General features: G+C 41.1%; 1 protein-coding gene across 2 annotated transcripts in view; it reads right to left on the bottom strand.

Moving 5' to 3' along the window:
• Nucleotides 1–22,313, bottom strand: part of DIP2B (disco interacting protein 2 homolog B) — a 230,570-nt gene that overhangs the window by 111,386 nt on the left and 96,871 nt on the right. For both annotated transcript variants that reach the window (XM_039241344.1, XM_039241345.1), the window contains exon 2: nucleotides 6,049–6,120. In XM_039241344.1, the coding sequence (XP_039097275.1) occupies nucleotides 6,049–6,120 (72 nt within the window). The remainder of the gene's footprint in view (nucleotides 1–6,048; nucleotides 6,121–22,313) is intronic.

Genomic DNA, 22,313 nt, shown 5'->3' with positions numbered 1-22,313 from the left:
GGGGTGCATATGTCCCTTTGAATTAGTGTTTTTGTATTTTTGGGGTAAATACCCAGTAGTGTCATTGCTGCATCATAGGGTAGTTCTATTTTTTTATTTTTGGAGGAACCTCCATACTATTTTCCACAATGGCTGCACCAATGTGCACTCCCACCAATAGTGCAAAAGGGTTCCTTTATCTTTACATCCTCGCCAACACTTGTTGTTTCTTGTGTTTTTGATTTTAGCCATTCTGATAAGTGTGATGTGATATCTCGTTGTAGTTTTGATTTCCATTTCCCTAATCAGTGATATTGAGCTTCATTTCATGTGTCTGTTGGCCATCTGGATGTCTTTGGAAAAATGTCCGTTCGTGTCTTCTGCCCATTCTTTTAAAAAAATTTTTAATGTTGTATTATTCATTTTTGAGAGAGAGAGGGAGAGAGAGCATGAATGGCGGAGGGGTCGAGAGAGAGGGAAACACAGAATCCGAAGCAGTTCCAAGCTCTAAGCTGTCAGTACAGAGCCTGACTCGGGGCTCGAACTCCTGAACCTCGAGACCATGACCTGAGCCAAAGTAGGACGCTTAACCAACTGAGCCACCCAGGTGCCCCTCTTCTGCCCATTCGTAATTGGATTATTTGGTTTTTGGGTATTGAGTTCTATCAGTTCTTTATATATTTTGGAGACTAACCCTTTATTAGATGTGTCATTTGCAAATATCTCTTCCCATTCAGTAGGTTACCTTTTAGTTTTGTTGATTATTTCCTCCACTGTGCAGAAACATTTTATTTTGATGTAGTCTCAATAGTTTATTTTTGCTTTTATTTCCCTTGCCTCAGGAGACATATCTAGAATAATGTTGCTATGGCTGATGTCAGAGAGATTACTGCCTGTGCTCTCTTCAATGATTTTTATGGTTTCAGGTCTTACAGTTAGGTCTTTAATCCATATTGAGTTTATTTTTGTACAGGGTAGTCCAATTTCATTCTTTTGCATGTTGCTGCCCAGTTTTCCCAACACTATTTGTTGAAGAGACAGTCTTTTTCCCACTGTATATTCAGTTCTCATTCACTAAAGATTATTTGTCCATATAACTGTGGGTTTATTTCTGGGTTTTTTGCTCTATTCCACTGATCTATGTATCTATTTTTATGCCAGTACCATCCTGTTTCAATTACTATGCTTTTATAACTTAAAATCTGAATTGTGATACCTCCACAATTTTTTCCTTTTCAAGACTGCTTTGGCTAATCAAAGTTTCTTGTGGTTCCATACAAATTTTAGGACTGTGTGTACTAGTTCTGTAAAAAATGCTGTTGTTATTTTTGATAGGGATTGCTTTGGGTAGTATAGCTATTTTAAAAATATTAATTCTGGGGCACCTGGGTGGCTCAGTGAGTTGAGTGTCCAACTCTTGATTTCAGCTCGGGTCCTGATCTCATGGTTTTGTGGTTTCGAGACCAGCATTGGGCTCTGCACTGATGGCATGCCATCAGAGAGGGATTCTCTCTCTCCTCTTCTCTCTCTGCCCCTCCTCTGCTTGAATTCTCTCTCTCTCTCAAAATAAATAAAAATATTAAAAATATATAAAATTTTTTAAAAATATTAATTCTTCCAACTCATGAGCATGATTCCATGCTCTTTTCATCTTTTTGTATCATCCTGAATTTCTTTTACTAGTGCTTTATAGTTTTCAGCATACAGGGCTTTTTTACCTTTTTGGTTAAGCATACTCCTAGATATTTTATTGGTTTTGGTGCCATTATAAATGGGATATTTTCTTAATTTCACTTTCTGTTGCTTCATTATTAGTGTACAGAAATGCAACGGATTTCTGTGTATACATCTTATATGCTGTGACTTTAACTGAACTCATTTGTCAGTCTTAGTAGTTTTTTGGTGGAGTCTTTAGGGTTTCTATGGAGAGTATCATGTCGTCTGTAAGCAGTGAGAGTTTTGACTTCTGCCTTACCAATCTAGATTCATTTTACTTCTGTATGTTGTCTAATTGCTGTGGCTAGGACTTCCAGTAATATGCTGAGTAAAAGTGGTGAGAGTAGACATCCTTGTCTTGTTTCTAGTACTGTTGCCTTAAAACACATAAAACTTGACAGGAGCTACAAGGAAAACTGACAAACACAGAGTCATGGTACAGATGTTTCAATATACTTCTGTTAGAAATGACAGATCAAACTGTCAGAAAGTTACTAAGAATAGAAAAGATCTGAAAAATACAGCTAATTACTTTGCATTAATGGGCCAGAACCATCCATTCAACAAATAAAATGCAAATAGCTGAGTTACAGAAATTTACCAAATACTAGCCGTGTTGTAACAAATAACGAAGACTTGATTTTGTATAAGCAAGTTTTCTGACCACAGTGAGATTTGAAACACTTACCTTAGGAAAGAAGGCAGAAAACCTAGTGCATCCAACTCAGGAAATGCAGAAAGAGTACAAAAGAGTAAACGAAAAGTACAGGGAAGGAAATACATATGGAAGCTGAAAATAATAAGCAGTTCTTTCTGCCCATGGGTCCTGTCCCCGTGCTTTAATAAGACCATCTTTTAGTACTGGGGGGGAGGGAGAGAGGAAGCCAAAAATAATAAACAAGAAAATAAAGACATACTTAAAAGGTTCAACAAAACCAAAAGCTTATTCTTTGCAAAGACGAACTATTTTTTAAAAATATTTTTTAATATTTATTTATTTCTTCTGTGTGTGTGTGTGTGTGTGTGTGAGAGAGAGAGAGAGAGAGAGAGAGAGAGAATGGGGGGAGGGGCAGAGAGAGAGGAAGACACAGAATCCGAAGCAGGCTCCAGGCTCTGAGCTGTCAGCACACAGCCTGAGGGGGGACTCGAACTCAAGAACCACGAGATCGTGACCTGAGCTGAAGTCAGACACTTAATCAATAGAGCTACCCAGGCACTCCTGAAAAGGCAAGTTTCTGGGAAGACTCATGAAGAGAAAAAAAGAGATCCAAGTAAACAATGTAAACAAACAGAGGCTTTAAAAATAAAAAGAAAATTGTGGATAACTTAGTAAATTTGAAAATGTATACAAAATAGATGATTTCCTAGGAAAAAATTAAACCTTTCAAAAATGAAGAAACAGAAAGCTGATAGAACTTGGTGACAGACAAGAGATGGGGAATTAAAGACATGCTGAGGAGGATTTCTAAGTCTCTACCTCGTTGGGTTTTCAGATGTGAGTCTGATTTGCTCAGAAGAAGACAACAAGAAGAGAAGCATAAGAGCAGGTTAGAGGTCACTGTAGTTGGATTTTTGTTTTTATTTTTTGCTGTGTGTGTGTACATGTATGAAGGGGTTGGCTACGGTGGTAGGGATGGTGTGTGGAAGTCATCGATTTAATGGACATGTTGAAATGGAGGTCCCTTTAAGTTATATAAACAGAGATATATTAAGTATGTAGTTGGATCTATGGGTCAGAGGCTTAGGAGAGATATGAGTTTAAGATACATATTTTGGAGTTACTTGTACTTCAATGATAAAGCCACAGGTATGGCTAAAATACTCTAGCAAGACAGAGCACTGGTTCTCAAAGTGAGGTTATCTGGACCAGCAACCTCAACATCACCTGGGAATTTAACAGAAATGCAAATTCTCAGGCCCCAACCTGGACTTACTGAATCAGAAACACTGAGAATGGAGTCCTTCAGTCTGTGTCCTGGCAAGCCCTCCAGTGACTGTGATGCAGGCTGCCGTCTGTGGGCCGCCACTATAGAGTGAGACCTCAAGACAGCTTGGGCCCTTCCCTTGAAAATTCCAACATTTAACAGAGGAGGACGAACCGTCAAGGATGACTAGGAGCAATAGCAAGAGAAGAGTGAGAAAATGAAGAGAGAGTTTCAAAAGGAGTGTTTCAAGAGGCAGAGTGGTAACTTCCTCTGTGATGTCACTTAAAATAGTTCTAGCAGAGACTGGACCGGGCTGAGAAGTGAGGAGTTGAGAAAACAGAGACAGCAGGTATAGACAGCTCGCAGCAGGTTGGTCACAAAGGGGAGGCAGAGAGGGCGTGAATGGAAGAGGTTAACAAGGGAGGATTTTTTTAGCAGAACAGCAGCAAGCACAATGGACTGCTGAGGGAAGAGTCCGGTGGAGAGGGAGAGTGAGTGTACAAGAGAGCCGGGCACTGGAGGCCATGGCAAGGGCAGATCGAGGGGGCGGGGCAGCAGGGGCAGCTTATACTTACAGTCTTTGGAGCTGCTAGACAGGGCAATAATAAAAAGCAGACCAACTTTGTGTTGGTTTTATTATTGCTTTTTAAATCTTTACAGACACTGCACGCCTTACTGCTGACACCAGTGGCAGCCCACTCACTCCTACTGCTTTGTCCTTGGTGTCAGTGGATGATAATATAAGGTCTCAGAAAAAGGAAGAGGGAACGGGATCCAGAGCACAGGCGGAAGTCCCGGCCTTGGATAAGAGGAACAGATTACCTTTCTAACCAGAAGGAAGGGGGTGCACATTTTGGGCACAGATGCGGCAAGTCTGAAGTTTGATAGCAGGAAATGGAAGGAGCTGTCATCAAACGGCTTCTATTTTCTGCATGAGAGCATCTGCAAGACCCTTCCTCCTGTGCAACGGCTACGTTCCATTCTCTTGGCCTACCGCAGTTAAATGTCTCATTTGTACCAACTGAAGAGCCTTCTGTTTGTGACCTGGTTCCCCGTGTAGGCCTACCCAAGGTGCAAGAATGTGCTCACCACAGAGACCTGAGTATGTCTCAGTGGTTTCTCACAGTAAACCGATAAACTGGTTTTTGAGCATGATTTGGCTTCTATATAGGCTGACTACAGATAACAGACAGATCAGAGTCCTTTTTTATATTGACTCTATTTCTTGGTCCTATTTTTTATTGACTCATTTTCCCAGGATCCAATTGTTTTTTCACAAAATGACTAAAGAAAATCTCTGGCCCTACGGGGGCAAGGGCCAGATTCACCTTTAAGCAGCCAGAGTGTTCCTCTCCTCTGCCATACCCTGCTCAGCAAAAGCTGGCTTTTCATTAGCTGTCACTGGCTCAATTTCTACCTCTTCTCTCTCAATTCCTTTTGAATCTGCCTGTTCATCAAGATATTGCTGTCACTGCACTGTCCCACCAGTTTTTGCAGGGAGGCATTTCCAGGAAATAAAAGAGTGAAATATATTGGTACATCACCATTACTCATTTTCTTGTTCTATTAATCACTCAGTATTTACAGACCATATACCCCATGCAAGGCTTAATATTAGAACTACAGGGAATACAAAGTCCATAAGGTATTTACAGTCCAGTAGTAAAAGTAATTAGCTCCACAAAGAACAGGATTGAGGAAATGGGACTTCGACTGCAGAGGAGGAATTAGAAATAAAGAAAAAATTCCTCCTAGTAAAAGTGATTAAAGTAGAAATAGGCTATAAAAGGAAATCCTCAAATCTGAGTAACTTGAAAAAAAATATGATGACTTAGAGACAGACAGCCCTGCCTATAGGCAAAGGTTACAGCAAGCCCTCTGGAATTAAGCACACAATGACTCAGGACTATCTGACATATAAAGAACCCACCAGTCTCTTTGTAGAAGAAGTAAGTGAACTAACAGACAAGTTTTTTAGGGTTCTTACCCCCAAATCCTCAGGTACTGCGATCCTTGCGGTGCCTCGCAGTACTCAATATGTCTGTTCATCCTTCTTTGGTGCCCTCGCCCCTCTCCACTACACCTTGTGCTCAGGCATAAATAAGATGCAGCTTTTCCATGACCTGGAACTGTCTGCCATTGAATCATGTCAGCTGTGCACACACACACTATCACCCAAGCTCTGTGTAAGTGATTTGATGACTTAGGTATTTTAAAAGTGCCTCGCACACGGCAGATGCTCAATTAGGATTCATTTCCTCCTTTATTTCCTTCCGTTTTTTTTTTTTTTGTTTTTTTTTTTCCTCTCTCTCCTCTGGTAAGGAAGGGAGGGAAAAAACAGGAACCAACAAAAAGACAGATCTCCCATAAGACAGCATTCTTTGGTGTAAAAATACTGAAGAGATTTAAACCCCTTCTCATTGCCTACCTTGTGTCTGCGGGATGTAGGGAGACAGGAGTTTTGACCTTTTCTTTTCGTATCCCTTCTGTGTGATGTCCCCTAAAATAGGAAGAAACAGAAATAGGTTATGCATTATTCTTACTCTGCGGTTGTTCACTATAAAAATAAAATTAATTACAGTGTTATAGAATTACCACATAGAGAGTAGGGGAAAAAATGTATAGTTCTCTGCCAAGGATTTTGCTATGTGTGATTTCCCACAGTCTTGGAGCCGACTCCTTGTGGAAAATTGTAGGGCTTGTCTCCACACCAAGCCAGCATAGCAATATGCTGCATACCATGTCAGAGATTCCCGAGTTCCTAGGCACCCCTCGTCTCCGTGGTATTTAAGACAGACTCAAATGGAATGCTGCAAGGCTGGCACACAAATGATCTCTCGCAAGTCTCAGTCTGACCACATGAATGCAACAGGCATGGGAGGTACTCAACTATACTGCTATACGGAACCACGCAAGATCACAAGTCTAGTTCAGGGGAGGAGTCGAAGTTCAGACACTGGGGTGGGATACCTGAAAGACCTCTCTGCATCTTAATAGCTATGCTTGAACCAGGACTGGATTTCTCATGCCCCTCCCCTTGATTCACTGGGTTGTATTATGTATGTACACGTATGTCTTTTTCACAAGGTTAAATTAAAAAAGTATACTTGAAGCACACAAAAAAAACACACGTGCAACAAATGCAGTAAGGATAAACTGACTGACAGAGGAAAAAAATGTGTGGTTGAAATGCCAAGAAATATGCTAGGTATTAAAGAAAGGGTTAACAGATGAATGAGTAGAGAACAGGGTTAAAAGGAACAGGAAACACAGGAGAACAAAAGTTAATTCAAGGGAGAATGAGTAATTCAAAGCTGGGGGAATAAATACATGTTGTGAGGTGACATGGTACAGCATTGTTTTCTAAAAAAGAATTTTGGGGGGCGCCTGGGTGGCTCAGTCGGTTAAGCGTCTGACTCTTGATTTTGGCTCAGGTCATGATCTCGTGGTCAGTCGTGAGATCTGCGCTGGGCTCCCCGTGGAGCCTGCTTGGAATTCTCTTGCTCCCTCTCCTCTGCCCTCTCCCCCATTTGTGCACCTGTGCACTCTCTCAAAAAATAATAAAATAAATAATTTTAAAAGAATTTTTTAATTCACAAAAAAAGTTTAAAGTGAAAACTTAGAGTAAAAAGTAAGCTGTACATTAAGATTTACAACACTGATGGACACCAATTCAAAATCACGAGTGGTGAATGTCATTTGCCTTTCACCTTAGCACATGACTGATGTAGTCAATGGTGGGGAGGTAGCAGGGCTCACTGAGGGGGGTAAACAGGGGGGTGACACTTACAGGCTACACAGTGCAGCAAGTTAGTTCACTCTTCCTGAGGGAGAGTGAGACCAAGGGCAGAAGCCAGAAAGACTACCTGTTACCCTTATGCTACTACCTACAGTGATCTGGACAAGTTAGGAGTAGCTTAAAGACAGTGGTAGAAGGGATAAAAGACGTGAAATTAAGAGAGATATTAGGGAGAAAGACTGGACAGGATTTGATGACTGGATGGATATGGGTGAGAAGGTTTCTGGCAGATGGCAGTGCTATTCCGTGACAGAGAAAAACAGCAAGAAATGGAAGTCTGGAAGGCTGAAGAAAATGGGAGTTGAGCTTAGGAGAGGCCCATGAGACACACATAGGGACGTGTCCCATCAACAGCTGGATATGTGGATCTAGAACTGAGGAAAGAGAGACATAGTTATGGATTGATCAGGATATAGCTGAAAAATAAACGGATATAACCTTTCTGGAGTAATGTGACAATTTATATCAAAATTTTGATTCAGCAACTGCATTTTTAGAACTTAGACAATGACAATATTCACACAGGTGACAAAAATCAAATAAGAATATTGCCTGACCCATTCTTTGTAATGAAAAAACTGGAAGGAGTCTGCATGCTTACATTATAGACCATCTACACCAGTGGGCTTTCAACTGGGAATTATTTTGTTCCCCAGGGGAGAACTGATAACATCTAGAAATATTTTTGTCACAACTAGAGGAAGGGGTGCTATTGACATCTAAGGGATAGAGGCCAAGGACGATGCCAAGCATCCTGCAATCCACTGGACAGTCCCACAATGAAGAATTAGCTGGTCCAAAATGTCAGGAGTGTTAAGCAACAGAAATCCTGGTCTACATAATACTGGGCAGGTATTCCAAATCTACTGGCACAGGAAGATATCTAAAATACAGAAAGGGTAAAAACAGAAGTTTCAGAACAGTGAGTATAATAGGATCTAATTTTGTAAAAAATAGCAATAGGTATGTTTGCATATAAATTGAAAATAGTCGGGGCGCCTGGGTGGCTTAGTCGGTTAAGCATCCGACTTTCGCTTAGGTCATGATCTTGTGGTTCGTGGGTTCGGGCCTCGCGTCGGGCTCTGTGCTGACTGCCAGCTCACAGCCTGGAGCCTATTTCGAAGTCTGTATCTCCCTCTCTCTCTGACCCTCCCCTGCTCACGCTGTCTCTCTCTCTCTCTCTCTCCTAGAAATAAATAAAAATATTTAAAAAAAAATAAATTGAAAATAGTCTGGAAGGCTATATATACATTAAATAAATGTTGATCCTTTGGGGAATGGGAATATGAGGGGTTTCACTTGTTTTATATACTTTGAGTTTGATTTAAAAAAACAAGATGGTGATTTGCATAATCTCAAAAATAAGGATTTTTTTCATTAAGAATGAATGGTTCTACAAATATGTATTTGTGAACACAGTAAGATGGTCATGATATATATATATAACAGGAAAAAAGGTAAGACACTAAACAGTTTATACAGTATATTCAATTTTTAGAATAATAATAGTTTTACACATACAAATGTATGCCTAAAGAAAATCGGGAGTTTTATACACCAAAATATTAACAGTGGCTAGCTACAGCTTGCAAGATTGTGATTGATTTTAGCCTCTTTTCCTTTTTGCTTATCTGTATTTTCTTACTTTTCTATAATGAGCATCCACTATTTCAAGAAACAATAAGTATTTTTTTTTTACAAATAGTTTATTGTCAAATTAGTTTCCACATAACACTCAGTGCTCATCCCCACAAGTGTCCTCCTCCATGCCCATTCCCCCCTCCCCCCACATCCATCAGTCCTCAGTTTTTGTCAGCATTCAAGAGTCTCTCATGGTTTGCCTCTCTCCCTTTCCCCCACCATTTCTGCCCTTCTTCTCCCCCTTGTTCCTCCGTCAAGTTCCTCCTAATTCTCCTATACGTGCAAACATATGATATTTGTCCTTCTCTGCCTGACTTATTTCACTCAGCATAACACCCTCAAGGTCCATCCAAGTTGCTACACGTGGCCAGATTTCATTGTAAGAAACAGTAAGTATTTAAAACTATAGTCATAATTACTTATTAGACTATACAAATTTAATCACAATGGCTCTTCATCTCTGCTTTTCTAGTGAAATAAGAGAAACCTGCAGTGCATTTTTGGAAATAAAAACCAAACCTTCTCAATTAGCAAAGTGAGGAGTGTCAGTAAACTCCAACAATACATACAACTAACAGAGATGGAAGCCTACCAAGGAAACTCTTCTTAAAAAGAGGAAATCAAGTCTTTTATTGCAAAAGAAACAATGGAGCATTCTCCTGTCCTATTTCCCACTCACAAGCTTCCCTACCTCCACTGTACACACACATCCTACTCCCTGAAGGGTACAAAGACCACTTCCGCTGGCTCAGAACACATCTGATAAAGTGAAAGGCCTTTATAAGCTTTCTTCAGGGTTTAGAGTCAACCATTTACTGTCAGTAACTGATTGTGGGAAGGACTGGGAGACTTGGGATCTTGGACATTAATCAACGGCTAACCATCTTGAGTTTTGAAAAAAGTCAATCAATGGAGTCCAATTCAGTCATGACAATCAGCTCCATTAGATCCATAAATGAGCAAAGACACTGAGGAGACCTAGAAGATGAACTACAATGAGAATGTGAAGACTGTGGTGACAAGCCTTTAAAATGCCTTCCCTCTTTTCTATGACCACAAGACCCTGCTCAAAAGCCACCTCCTCTGTGACACCTGCCAGGACTTGTAAGTCACTTCTTCCTGGTGCCCCTTCAACTCTGCACACACTTCTTTGATAGCACTTAGCACATCACTGGCATTTTAATTATTTGTTTACACATCTGTGTTCCTACTAGACCATGCACTTGAGGGCAGGGATTATGTCGTGTTCATCTCTGTAGCCCGCCCACAGCCTGGCACAACAGATGCTTGTTGAATGAATGACTGAATGAATTAGTAAGATAGTGGCAGTGAGAGAAGAACAAATCAAAGAGACGTGTATACTTGGGTGGAAAACTGGAAAAGGGAGAAAGAGCAGTCTTTACATTAGCAGGAGCTGAAAGGCCCAGCCAGAGAAATTTAGCAAACCAAGTTTATTGAAACTTGACAGCTAGACCTCAAAGGTGACCAGGAAAGCAACACTCAGACTTAAGAGAGGAAATGAAGCACATAAAATCACTGGGCGCTAAAAGTCGAAGAACTCCAGTGGTTATCGATGTGTCCCTTAGCCAGGCGAGGGCAAGACAGACTGAAGGAGTTTGGTTAGTGCACATAATTGAATCTGTTAGTCTACATTTGGTCGTTGCCCACCTTCAGTCTGTCATTCTCACCACCAGTAGTTAACCAGTGTTTGCTGCACCAAAACACTTTCCGAACACCCAATTTTTGAGAATCACCTGAAGCACTTGTAAAAATATAAATTCCCAGGCTCCTCCCATGAAGATTCCAATTGACTAGGTCTCGATTAAGACCCAGATACTTGCATTTCTAACCAGTGCCTTTCTGATGAGTCTTTAAAAAAAATCGAGCAGGCCTGGAAATCACTACACTAAAGAATCACGTCTAGAGCGTACTGGGGGTTTCTGCTGACTAAACGTAGGAGGGGACCGGAGAAGAGGATAAGAATGTTGTCTCAGTGGCGACAGAGCCTCAAGGGAGAGCATGGAACCTCAGGAGCTAGAAGACACTCATTCACACCATAGGTACTCTCACTCAGAACAGATTTTCTGCCACCTGGCATATAAAACGAAAAGGAGTGCCATAACTACACCTGTATAAAATATGCATTAAAATGGCACAGGTCTAAGTTAAACCTGTTGTTCAAGTTCTTTGAGAACTAAACAAATAAAGAGAGGATTAGCCTTCCCTTCCCACCCGGGTAACGTATTTCTACACCCATATCTGCACTTAGAAGAGCAGCCACTCACAGGCGTCCCCAGACCCGGCAGGTGTGGAGGCACGCAGCCTGTAAGAAGATGCAGGGACTTTAGACTGCTCATTTGCTCTGGGATGGTCATGGCCACGATACCGAATAGCCAATTCCAGACTGATGGAAAGACACATATGTGAGGCAGAACCTAAGGGAAATACGTTCCCAATTTCTCTCCTCACCTACCTGGGATTAATGAAAGCAGCTTGGCATAGGGAGCCCAGGAATCACCTTTAAGCAGAGTGAAGAGGGGGCAGGGAAGAGTGTGTGTGTGAGCCTGCTAGCCATCATGAGCCTCTAGAAGGTCAGCAGTGAGAGGAGGAGTCCTACAAATCAGTCAGCCGTTTGAATGTGTATTTGCACTGGTGCGGTGGTTCAGTGCTGTGGCTGGCACTCAAGAGTCTGTGCTAGACAGAACTACATCTGAAGCACAGCCTTACCACGTCCTGGCTTTGTGACTAGCCCTTGACAAATCACGGTTTTCGTGTGTGTAAAATGGGTAACAATAATCTCTGTCTTGCAGTTTTTATGGTGATTCAAACTACTTGGTATGGGGTCTGGGCTACAAAACAAACTTTTACTGAAAGCCTACTAAAGCCTACTACTGGCCAGGTGGGGATCGGGGCCAGCAACTATGTTGCAAAGAGAGAAGAGGAAGGCAAGCAATGGTACTAACAGTACATAATTGCTGTGGGAGAGATGCACACCAGACAGTGTGGAACCCAGAGGAAGCACCAGGATTTCTGCCTGGGTAGGGAAAGGAAAGCTTTAATAGAGCAGGTGACATTTTGGCTAGGGTTTGGTCTTTCATTCAGAAATATCAGAAATATGACATAAACTCCTAATGATGGTTTACTAGTTTTCCTCTGCTGCTGACTGCTCTGTATGAATATGGCCCTGGTTGATGGTCCCTTCACGATTTAACCTCCCAGAGAGAAGCAGAGCAGTGCTCAGTAATTTTCAGAGATGATCTTGTACAGCACCCTGAGCAATCAGGTGCTAAACAAACACAGGGCTTGGGAACTTCTGGAGGGTCACCAAATGGTATGTATGTATAATCTTGATGGACAGAGAACAGGATTACAGTTTCGGCCATAAACTTTTTCTGCTCCAACAGAAATAAAAAGGTATGTGTCATGGCAGCCCTGCCTTAAAGTCATACCTAAGAGGTGGCAACAGCTTGGGGGACTTTGGGATGTCACAAAAACATTTTTGAGCCCTGAACAGATGACATCCAGAGTGTCAAGCAAAGATGAATAAAATAATATCCATGTCTTCAAGAAGTTCCGGTCTAATGGGGTGCCTGCGTGGCTCAGTCAGCTGAGCGTCTGACTCTTGATTTCACCTCGGGTCACGATCGCACAGTTGATGAGACGGAGACCTGTGTCAGGTTCTGCACTGACAGTGTGGAGCCTGCTTGGGATGCTCTCTCTCCCTCTCTTTCTGCTGCTCTCTCTCTCTCAAAAATAAATGAACTTTTAAAAAAAAGTTTCCAATCTAAACAAATAATTATAATAAAAGTGACAAGTTCTACACAAAAGATCATGTAAAAAATTCTATGGGAATAGAAAAAATAGCAGTGACGGGGTGCCTGGGTGGCTTAGTCGGCTAAGCGTCCGACTTTCGCTTAGGTCATGATCTCGCGGTTTGTGGGTTCGAGCCCCGCGTCGGGCTCTGTGCTGGCTGCCAGCTCAGAGCCTGGAGCCTGTTTCAGAGTCTGTGTCTCCCTCTCTCTGACCCTCCCCTGCTCACGCTGTCTCTCTCTCTCCTAGAAATAAATAAAAATATTAAAAAAAAAATAGCAGTGATAAAAAAAATAATACTAAGAATAAATAAATAAATAAATAAATAAATAAATAAGAACAATACTCGTCGAGGGCCTACTATGTCAGTCTCTGTCCCAAGAGCCTCACGACATCCCTTATAAAGTGGCATTTTTATCAGTCCCATAGAATAGGTGAGGTTACCGAGCCACAGAAGGTTTAAGCTACTTGTCAGTCATACCTAGTAGGTGCTGTAATCAGGATCTGAACCCAGCAGTCCTGCCTCCAGGGCCCCTCCTCTTAAATACTACCCTTTACTCCTTTTTCAGAGAGAAGCCTCAGAAAGACTGGGAAGACTTCACAGTCTCTTAGGCTGGGTCCTGAAGGAGGACTGTCAGGACTATTCTCACACCCACAGCTAGGGAGGAGAGTATCATAGCTGGAGCAACAGAAGGAAAGAAAAGCTGTGACTGCAATCTCTGAGGAACAGACGCTGGCCCCACAGCAGCTCCTCCCGGCCCTGCCAACTCGGGGGGTTCCACGGTCTGTGCCTCGCCGTGGACTCTGCAGACGCTTGGCTTAAACAGGCTGATATGTATCTTGTGGGGCATCGCTGTACTTCTTTCTTAATTAAATGCCACTGTATAATACAACGAGCATTCTAACTTTTCATAATATGCTGACAGCAATTCATCTGATTTGCCTAAAAATCCTCTTCAACAGGAAAGACATCTTTACTACAGAACAAGAAGCTGAGATGTGAAAAGGTAAATGTCTGGCTTAAAGACACAGAACTAGACTAGAATCTGGGTCTCTGGCCTTGTCTTACTGTCCTTTGTCCATTGTTTATTTGTAGGTGGCCCCCAAATCAGATGCAATAAAAGTATAAAACTAATCTATTGTTCATAAAATGAATAAACAATATTTTCTGACTCACTCCAAAATATAGATGACTTTCCAGAAGGCATTAAAAATCCACCCCCTCCCCCCACCCCCCAAGCAGAACCCTGCATGAATTGTCTCTTTTAATTATCTTTTAAATGAGACAGCCAACTTTGGGAACCGTGTCCAACTGCAGTTAAAAAACAATCCGCAAAAAGTCATTATACGTCATTACTAAGTATTCAGCTAACAGAGAATGTGGCCTTTCTTTGTTGTTTAGGAGTAATTAGAGGGAAAGAAATGAGAAACTAAGAAGAAAAACTTCTAGAGTCATCACCTTCCAATCTGTACCTGTATCTAATAGCCTCTTCTATCCGCTACATGTACATCTTAGACCAGGAATGTGGCACATGCTGGCTATGGCTGCAGAGGGGGACTAGGACTGCGGTCATGGCCCTTTATACATATGGAATACACACAGGCACATAGAAAAGAGCCAAAAATACAGCTGAGAATGTGACTGAGGCAGGTCTTAGCAAAATTTAAAAAGGCAGAGGGTTTGGATACTATCCAGGAGACACTGGCTACAAGACAAAGAACAAATTTTATTAATTTTATCATGTTCTCATTACAATTCTATTCAATAAGTTACATATACCTGCCACCCATCTTCCAAATGTCCGCCTCTTCCAGAGGCAATATATAAAAGCTCACAACAAATACACATTTTTTTTTCTCCCCAAAAGCACTGTTTTTATGTACAGAGTCCTAACCACTTCAGCGGCAGGAGAAGTGGGAGAGGTTCCCAGCCATACAGAGCAATGGCCTTACCCCTAAACCAGCCACCTTACCCCTAAACCAGCCACTGGGCATTTTGGCCTTTGTCTTTCCCTAGTTTTCTTGCTATATCTGAATTGGAAGTGGTCAACAGGATTCTAAAGAATTTAAAACCCCGAATTATTTTTTAAAACTCCTTGTAGTTTCATTCTATGCATATGTAAAATTAACCTTATGTTGAGAGAAGGGTGAAAGCTATATTTTCAGTTTAGCCAAAAAGAAATCTCTGTTAAAACACTTTAATCTGTTGAAAGAAGATGAGAATTTTTATTTTAATCTAAATTTTCTTTTGAAAAAAACCAATCAGTGGTTTTAAAAGTCTGCAACTGAACTGGCAGCCTACAAAAGCTATAGCCTGCTTTTAACTCAAACTTGCTAATCTTACAAAAGATTTTCAAGGAAATTAACTTCAGGACATTCAAATTTCCATTCTCAGTAGACGTCCTCTCACCTCATTTAGGACAATAACTAGACATTTTCCATGTCAAGAACTTGAGAATAAGCCCAGATTACTTTCTTCCAAAACTCAAATCACAGAATTGTTTTGGCTGCACAGTTCTGTTTTCTAGGTCAAATATACATGACTTCGTACAGATGGTATTTCACCTACGGCATCAAGCAAGTTCAAACAAATAAAAAGCAACAGAGTAAAATACTTGAAACACACTGAGAAACTGAACTCTAAGCCTGACTACATCAGCAGGCACCTGGCTCAATTAATCCATCTAATGCAAAAGGTATGTTCGTTTGTCCATTAGAAAAACTATGCCTGCAAATAAGAAATTTGCTCTACAAATGCGGTGGATGTCTAAATAGAGCGGGAGAAATCCCTGAGATGGTTCAGTAGGTAGAAACGGCATGGGTTCTAGCATAACTCTGAGTCTTCCAATTTACTGGCTCCATGACAAGTTACTGAACAAGCTGGCCTCAGTTTCATAATAGGTAAAACTGGAATAACTCCTAGCTTTAGTGCTTATGATGAGTCTTAAATGAGAATAAACGCAAAAGTCCCTGGCACATAAGCACACATTCAACCAGTTTTAGTTGACACCACTACAGCCCAGCCCCACCCTTAAGTCGCAACAATAGCTTTATCCTTAAAAGGGTTATCTAGAAAAGTCTAGCTTAGTAGGTTCTTTTTAACAACAACAACAAGAAGAACAACAGAGGAGAGAGTGCATTAGGTGTCCCTCTAAAAACACATCAGGGTACTAGATCTTTAGCAATAAGAGCCAACAAAATTAGTTACTTAGGGTGCTAACACTCTAAAAGAAGGAAAGCTGACATCGAGGAGGAGGTACAAATATCTAAAGCAGAAATGAGCAGAGATTAGTTAAAATGAATATATGTAAATTTGTGTAAATAAAATAGTGCCACTGTGCACAAAACAGGATTACAGGCATGTAACTATGGGTGTTGTAATGATTTGGGGCTAAAACTACAAATGCCTAGGAAAAAAAATCTAGAAAAAGTCGGGGGGGGGGGGGAAAGGTAGTTTTCTTTATAATTTCTTTACCCACCTTTTATCTTTATTCTTCCTCAGAAAACCCAGAAAACTGTTTCTTTTGAGAATAGCTAGGTATATTCAGTTACTCTGCCTTTCTACTGCTCTCCACCAGCATAATTGTTTAACACTTGGCATAAGTAATAACATCTACACCAATCACAGCAACTGAAGTAAACAGGTCATGTGCCAAGCATTCCTTATCAATGGTATAGAAAACAATAACACCTGCTCAAAATCTAAGTATGTGATCTTGCAAATGCAGAAATAAAGCGAAAATTTAAAAACAGATGAGGAATTTTGTTGATAGCTGATTCATGGTGGAAACCAAAGATACACAGGGAAAAACAGAAGTCCGGAGCCACTGCTAGTATGTGGATCATAAAATAAGCAGCTCGTGTGGGGTCAGTGGAAAGGGCTTTGCTAGCGAGGCAGAAAACATTATCTGTATGTCTTTGGCACAGATTGAGGACCTCAGATTCCAGGTGTCAGGAGATCTGTTCTCTTCCCTATTTGCTCCAAACTAGCTCTTTGGGTCCTGGGCAAGCCACTATACTTCTCTGGGCCTCACTTTCCTCATGTGCAGGAATGAGGATTAGCTGCTAATGTGTGATGAATGCCACTTGCCTGGCGTGTGTGGCAAGTCAAAACCAAAGAAAAATATCCAGTAGGCAATAAGATAGATGAGCTCTAGGACAGATACACAGATTTTCGGCATCAGCGTAGGAGGTGGTAAGTGAGGGCCTGAGTGTGAATGATATCATCAGAAGGAATGCAGTGTGAGAAGAGACGGCGGCCAGAAAAGGAATCCGGGAGAAAGCTAACATTTGAAGAATGAGCAGAGGATACTGGGGCGCAGCAGGGAGACCAGGAGGGAATGGAGAGAGAGAGGAGGGAGAGGGAAAGAGAGAAGGAGAAAATGAACAACGTACTATCACAGATGTAAAATAAGGACAGATCTGCTGAATCTGACAGCTATATCGGCAGTGGTCCAGATAAGAACAGTTTTAACAGAACAGTGAAGGAAGAAGACAGAGTATTTTATAGTACTGAAGAATGGATAAGAGGTGAAGTGAGAGTACCAGATTTTTTCCTTTCAATATGTTTTGTTATAAAGTGAACGAGATATGAGGAAGTCTCTACAAGAGGCTACAAAATCAAGGAGAGGGAGTCTGACTCAACCAACAAATACTAAGGGCTTCCTACCTGCAAAGCACTACTTCAGGGGTAGGAGACAGAAGAGAACAGACGTGGTCCCCAAATCTAACCACGGTCATGAAGTTTACAGTCTAGTCTCTTCCAGCACAGAGAGACATCCAAAACCAATCATATAATTAGTGACTGAATTACAAGTGGGATAAGGGCTACAAAGAAGTTGTCCAGGGAGGTTAAGAGACCCCTGATTAAGAGACTGTGGCAGGCACACTGTTCAGTGCCACTGCAGGCGGGTTCCAACCCTGGACTCGACCTAGTCTGGGCAGCTGGGGAAGTGACATTTAAGCTGAGACCTAAAAAATCCAGCTATGTCTAAATGTTTGAAACTGAAACAGAAGCTGGGGGTGGGAGGCTGTGGACCTGCGCTGGTATGCTAAGCATATCCCCTGTGAAGACGGTGAATGGGGTGGGTCAGGGCGGGAGCACAGCTGAAAGCCAGGGCAGTGCAGCAAGTGGGGTGATGTGAGGCTCTGGAGACAGTGGGAGCCCAGATCCCGCAGGGCTCTGAACACAATTCCAAGAATCTAGGATTTTACTATAAATGAGGGAGAAAGCCATTGAAGGCCTTTAAGCAGGGGAGGAACGTGATCAAATAGCGCAAAGGAACAAGGTATCTGATACAGACTAAAATTCCTGAAAAGATTAGAAGGAATAAGATCCAGAGCTGGGGGCCTGGGTTCCCTCATGGGTTAGCTCCAGGGCTTCTGAACCTATGCTGGGAATGTGGTATGTACCCTCCATCTGTGAGCGCTTTACAGGCGTGGAAATGTTTATCCTTAGCCCCTGGGTCAGCCGGGCAGGGCATACAGGAGATGGAAACCTGGGGCAGTCACCTCAAGTAGGCAAACAGCCTTTTTATCCTGTTGTATTGAACAAATATTATCATCTTCTGTGTTTGTCAAGATCTGTGAAAGACTGGGGGCACCTAGGTGGCTCAGCTGGTTACATGTCCAACTCTTAATTTCAGCTCAGGTCATGATCTCATGGTTCATGAGTTCAAGCCCTGCATGGAGCTCTGCACTGACAGCCCTACGCCTGCTTGGGATTCTTTCTCTTTCTCTCTGCCCCTCCCCCGTGTGCACTCACGCACCCTCTCTCCCCCTTTCTCTCTCTCAAATAAATAAACTTCAAAAAAAAGATGCATTGAAGACTGGGAGTATGGTCAAACTTTAGTGAAGAAGTACAGATATTGGGAGAGTATAGGGAAGAGGGCAGAAGGCAACAGGGCTCAGGTCTGATGATCCATAAATTTCTTTCTGGGGAGAAATCACAGTAAAGGTTTTCATCTATTTCCCCCTCCAAATTCATTTAGTATTTATCTCATGCCAGGTACCATTCATCTAAAGCATTAACATGAGTAGTAACTCATTTAATCTTCAAAACAATCCTATGGGGTAGTATTATTACTAGTACCAGTTTTATCCAGTTTTCAGGTAACAAAGTGTGGCGCAGGCAGATTAAGTGACCTGCACGAGGACACACACTGGGAGATCCAGCCTCAAACCAGGTGGTCTAGCTCCAGTGTGCAAGCTCTTAAACCACTACTGAAAGCTACCTCTCAAACGTACTTTGCTGAGCAGGACAGAGGTGGAGGAGAGGGTTTTAGTGAAGACACCGAGTTGCCACTAGAGGAAAGGGAGGCACCATGCTCTGAAGCTGATACAGACAACAGTCTGGGCTCTGTCAGGTAGTGGTTAGCCAGCTGTGTCTGAAAAAGCTAGTTAACCTCTCTAAGCTTCAATTACCTCAACCATAAAACAAAGATAATAGAACCTAACGCGACGTTATGGAGATTAAAAAGATAACATAAGCAAAGTTCTTAGTTCCTGGCACAGAGTAAGAACTCAATGACATCTGCTACCCTAATGGCAAAGACAATTAACTAAAGACATGGAGCGTGTGCCACACACTGCTGAGGGTTCAGGGAGACAGAAGAGAACTTCCAGGGACACTGATTTTCAGTTTTGTGATTTTCCTTAGCAGTCGCTGTGAGAAGACTGCTGCTTTGAATAATTTAGAGCCGGGGTTTACTAGGAAAGGAGAATGGAATGAAGGAAGGATGGTGGGATCCAGGCTAAGAAGTATTAACTGATCAATAACCAATCAACCAGCAGTACATACGTGGTGAATAAATGATGTGCATACTATCAATCTAACTCCTGTAACTTTTTTAAGTTTCTAGGGGAAATACAGTCAGGATCCATCTTGGATTGGCAGATCACATCACCTTCAGGAAGAAATGACAGGATTCCAGACAGAGAAAGCTAAAAGGAATCAGGCAAGAGAGATCTGGAGGGTATATAAAGGTTCCCTGCTTGGAAAGTTCTCCTTTCCTGTTTCCCACACCTACTTTTTTCTCTTCTCACTTTGAACCTATTAAAAACAAAACAAAAAAACTATTAAAGACAAAAATCATGAAAAAGTGATAAAGAACAGACAATATTGAAGATTACTTTATGTTTTAGAAGAAACACTAAGAACTGAACATTTCCTGGGCCTCAAAAAGGCCCAGGGGAGGGGCAGAGACAGTAAATGAAGGGATTATTATTGGTGCAGGGAGCAGCTTTGGGGGACTTGGTGGAAGTTGTTGGGGCGGGGGGGTCAGGTCTGTTGGAAGAGTAACCAAAGGGATGGATTACTCAGGGAAGAGGCAGAGGGAAGAAGAGGGAGAGGAAAAGAAGAAAACCATTACAAGCAGTAGCGGAGAAAAGGGAGTTCCTAAATTCAACAGGGTCCACCCTGGATCAAACATTCATAAAAGACAGCCAGATGTTGCTGCTAGTTCCTCTTTTACCATGGCAAAATTTAAAATAACTGGTGGTCACTATTTTTAAAGATTAAATCAAAACAATCCACACCCCTCAAGGCAGCATCAGCAAAAGAATAAATGTTCAATGTTAATAATCCTCAGGAATAGAGAAGCTCCCCAAGCAAGGGTAGGAAAACAAGAAAAAAGAATAAAAATGATCTTGCAGCCACATAATATGCAAAAGAAAGCTGCCGAGGCATTTTAGTGGTCTAAGAGCTGATGTCCTTAGTAGGGAAAAAAGTAGGGTGAAAGAAAGAAATATGATGAACTATTTAGGGATTTTTATAAGTGACTTGTAATTTCATAAACACCTATCCACCAATGTTTAGAAGATGTAACTTCTGATTTGGCTGATAAAGTATGGAGTGTGTGTTGTGTGTCTGTGTGTCTATTGTTCCCCTAGAGATATTTAAATCTCCAATATCATTACCAAAAAATCTACCTCTTTCCTGTAGTTTCACTTGAAGCAAAAAAAAAAAAAAAAAAAAAAAAAAAAAAAAAATTCCTTCCTAAAATAGCAAAGACAACAATGAGAGGAATAATACTTCAGAGTTTGAACAGATATTTCCTGTACTTCACTCAATGTACTAATCACAATCAAAATTAGGAATTAAAGGGAAAAAAACACCACGACTAATACATACCCCCAATAACAACAAAAAACCAAGTGTAGCATTCTTTGGCTACACTTGCCCCTCAAACAGCAAGATAGCACCTCACGTCTGAATATAGTACTACAAACAAATAAACTCTGAATGCTGTCAATATATGAAATGTGAATATTAAGCAGGATAAACACTTCTCATAATGACAGTGGGGGTAGTCATAAGAAAAACCATTATTCCACAATAAATGCCAGAAATACTCAAATGTTTGATTTGTTCAATTTTAGTACAGCTATATACTAGACTTTTAAAAGAATTTTTATTAAAATTCTTGCATTACAAATGCTGTCATTATGAATTTGAAATAATATTTCCATATTCCCTTTCCCATTTGAAATGAGTTTTTTCAATAGTTTTTTCAGAATGATTTTTTCAGAATATAATTATGATGTTTTAGCAGAACATGAAAGATGAGGAGACATCATTATAAAAGCCAAATATAAAAGGAAAAAAAGACAAGCATAAGCAATTGTTGTGCCAAGGGGCTTAAGGAGAGACAAGTGCCCCCATCATCTCTTCCTTTGTCTTTCATGATAGAATTTTTAGCTGGGCAAAACAACTACTGGATAAAGACCACATTTCCTAGTCCCCTCACAGCTAGGTGTGGTCAAATAACTAAGTTCTGGCCAATGTGGTATGGACAGAAAAAATGTGTTAGAGTACATCCCTCCCCTATTCTCTTTTCCTGATGGCTGAACTGGTATTTTGGTAATCAGCCATCTCAGACCATGCACTGACAGACAAATCCAAGGATGGTGAAGGAGCAAGACAGAAAGAGCCTGAAGCCCAAGACCTCATGAAGCAGAGTTGCCATGCTAGTGCATAGTATTACATGACATAGAAATCAATTCCTTCTTCTTTAAAACCTGATATTCAGAATCTGTTACATATAGTCAAACCCATAATCCAACAAATATATGATAAATGAGATGAGTTCCACTCAGTGGCAGCAAATGATTGCTGCTACCTTGATGTCCTCACCAGAACCGTAAACCAGGGTTACTAAAACTTTTAAAAGTTAATTTAACTGTCATATAGGTGAAACAGACCCTTACAAACTTTTCAACATTAATCCCCTTGATAAATCTTTTTCCACACCACCTTACATCATGAGATTTTGATCTAAACTGAATTCTTACAAAGTAAATCTGGTTTATTTATTTGAAATCAGAATACTACAAAACAACTCTTAAACTAATGTAAAATTATCTAAGTACATACATTAAGAGTCTTGAACCGGGTTCATCAATGCATTGTGCCAGTGTTAATTCTTCTGATGTTATTCCCATGA

This window comes from Hyaena hyaena, unplaced genomic scaffold (genome assembly GCF_003009895.1).
Source record: "Hyaena hyaena isolate Hyena2069 unplaced genomic scaffold, ASM300989v1 scaffold_192, whole genome shotgun sequence".
Classification (NCBI taxonomy): Eukaryota; Metazoa; Chordata; class Mammalia; order Carnivora; family Hyaenidae; genus Hyaena; species Hyaena hyaena.
Note: the sequence above shows the minus strand (reverse complement) of the source record. Positions and strands in the feature narration are given on the sequence as shown.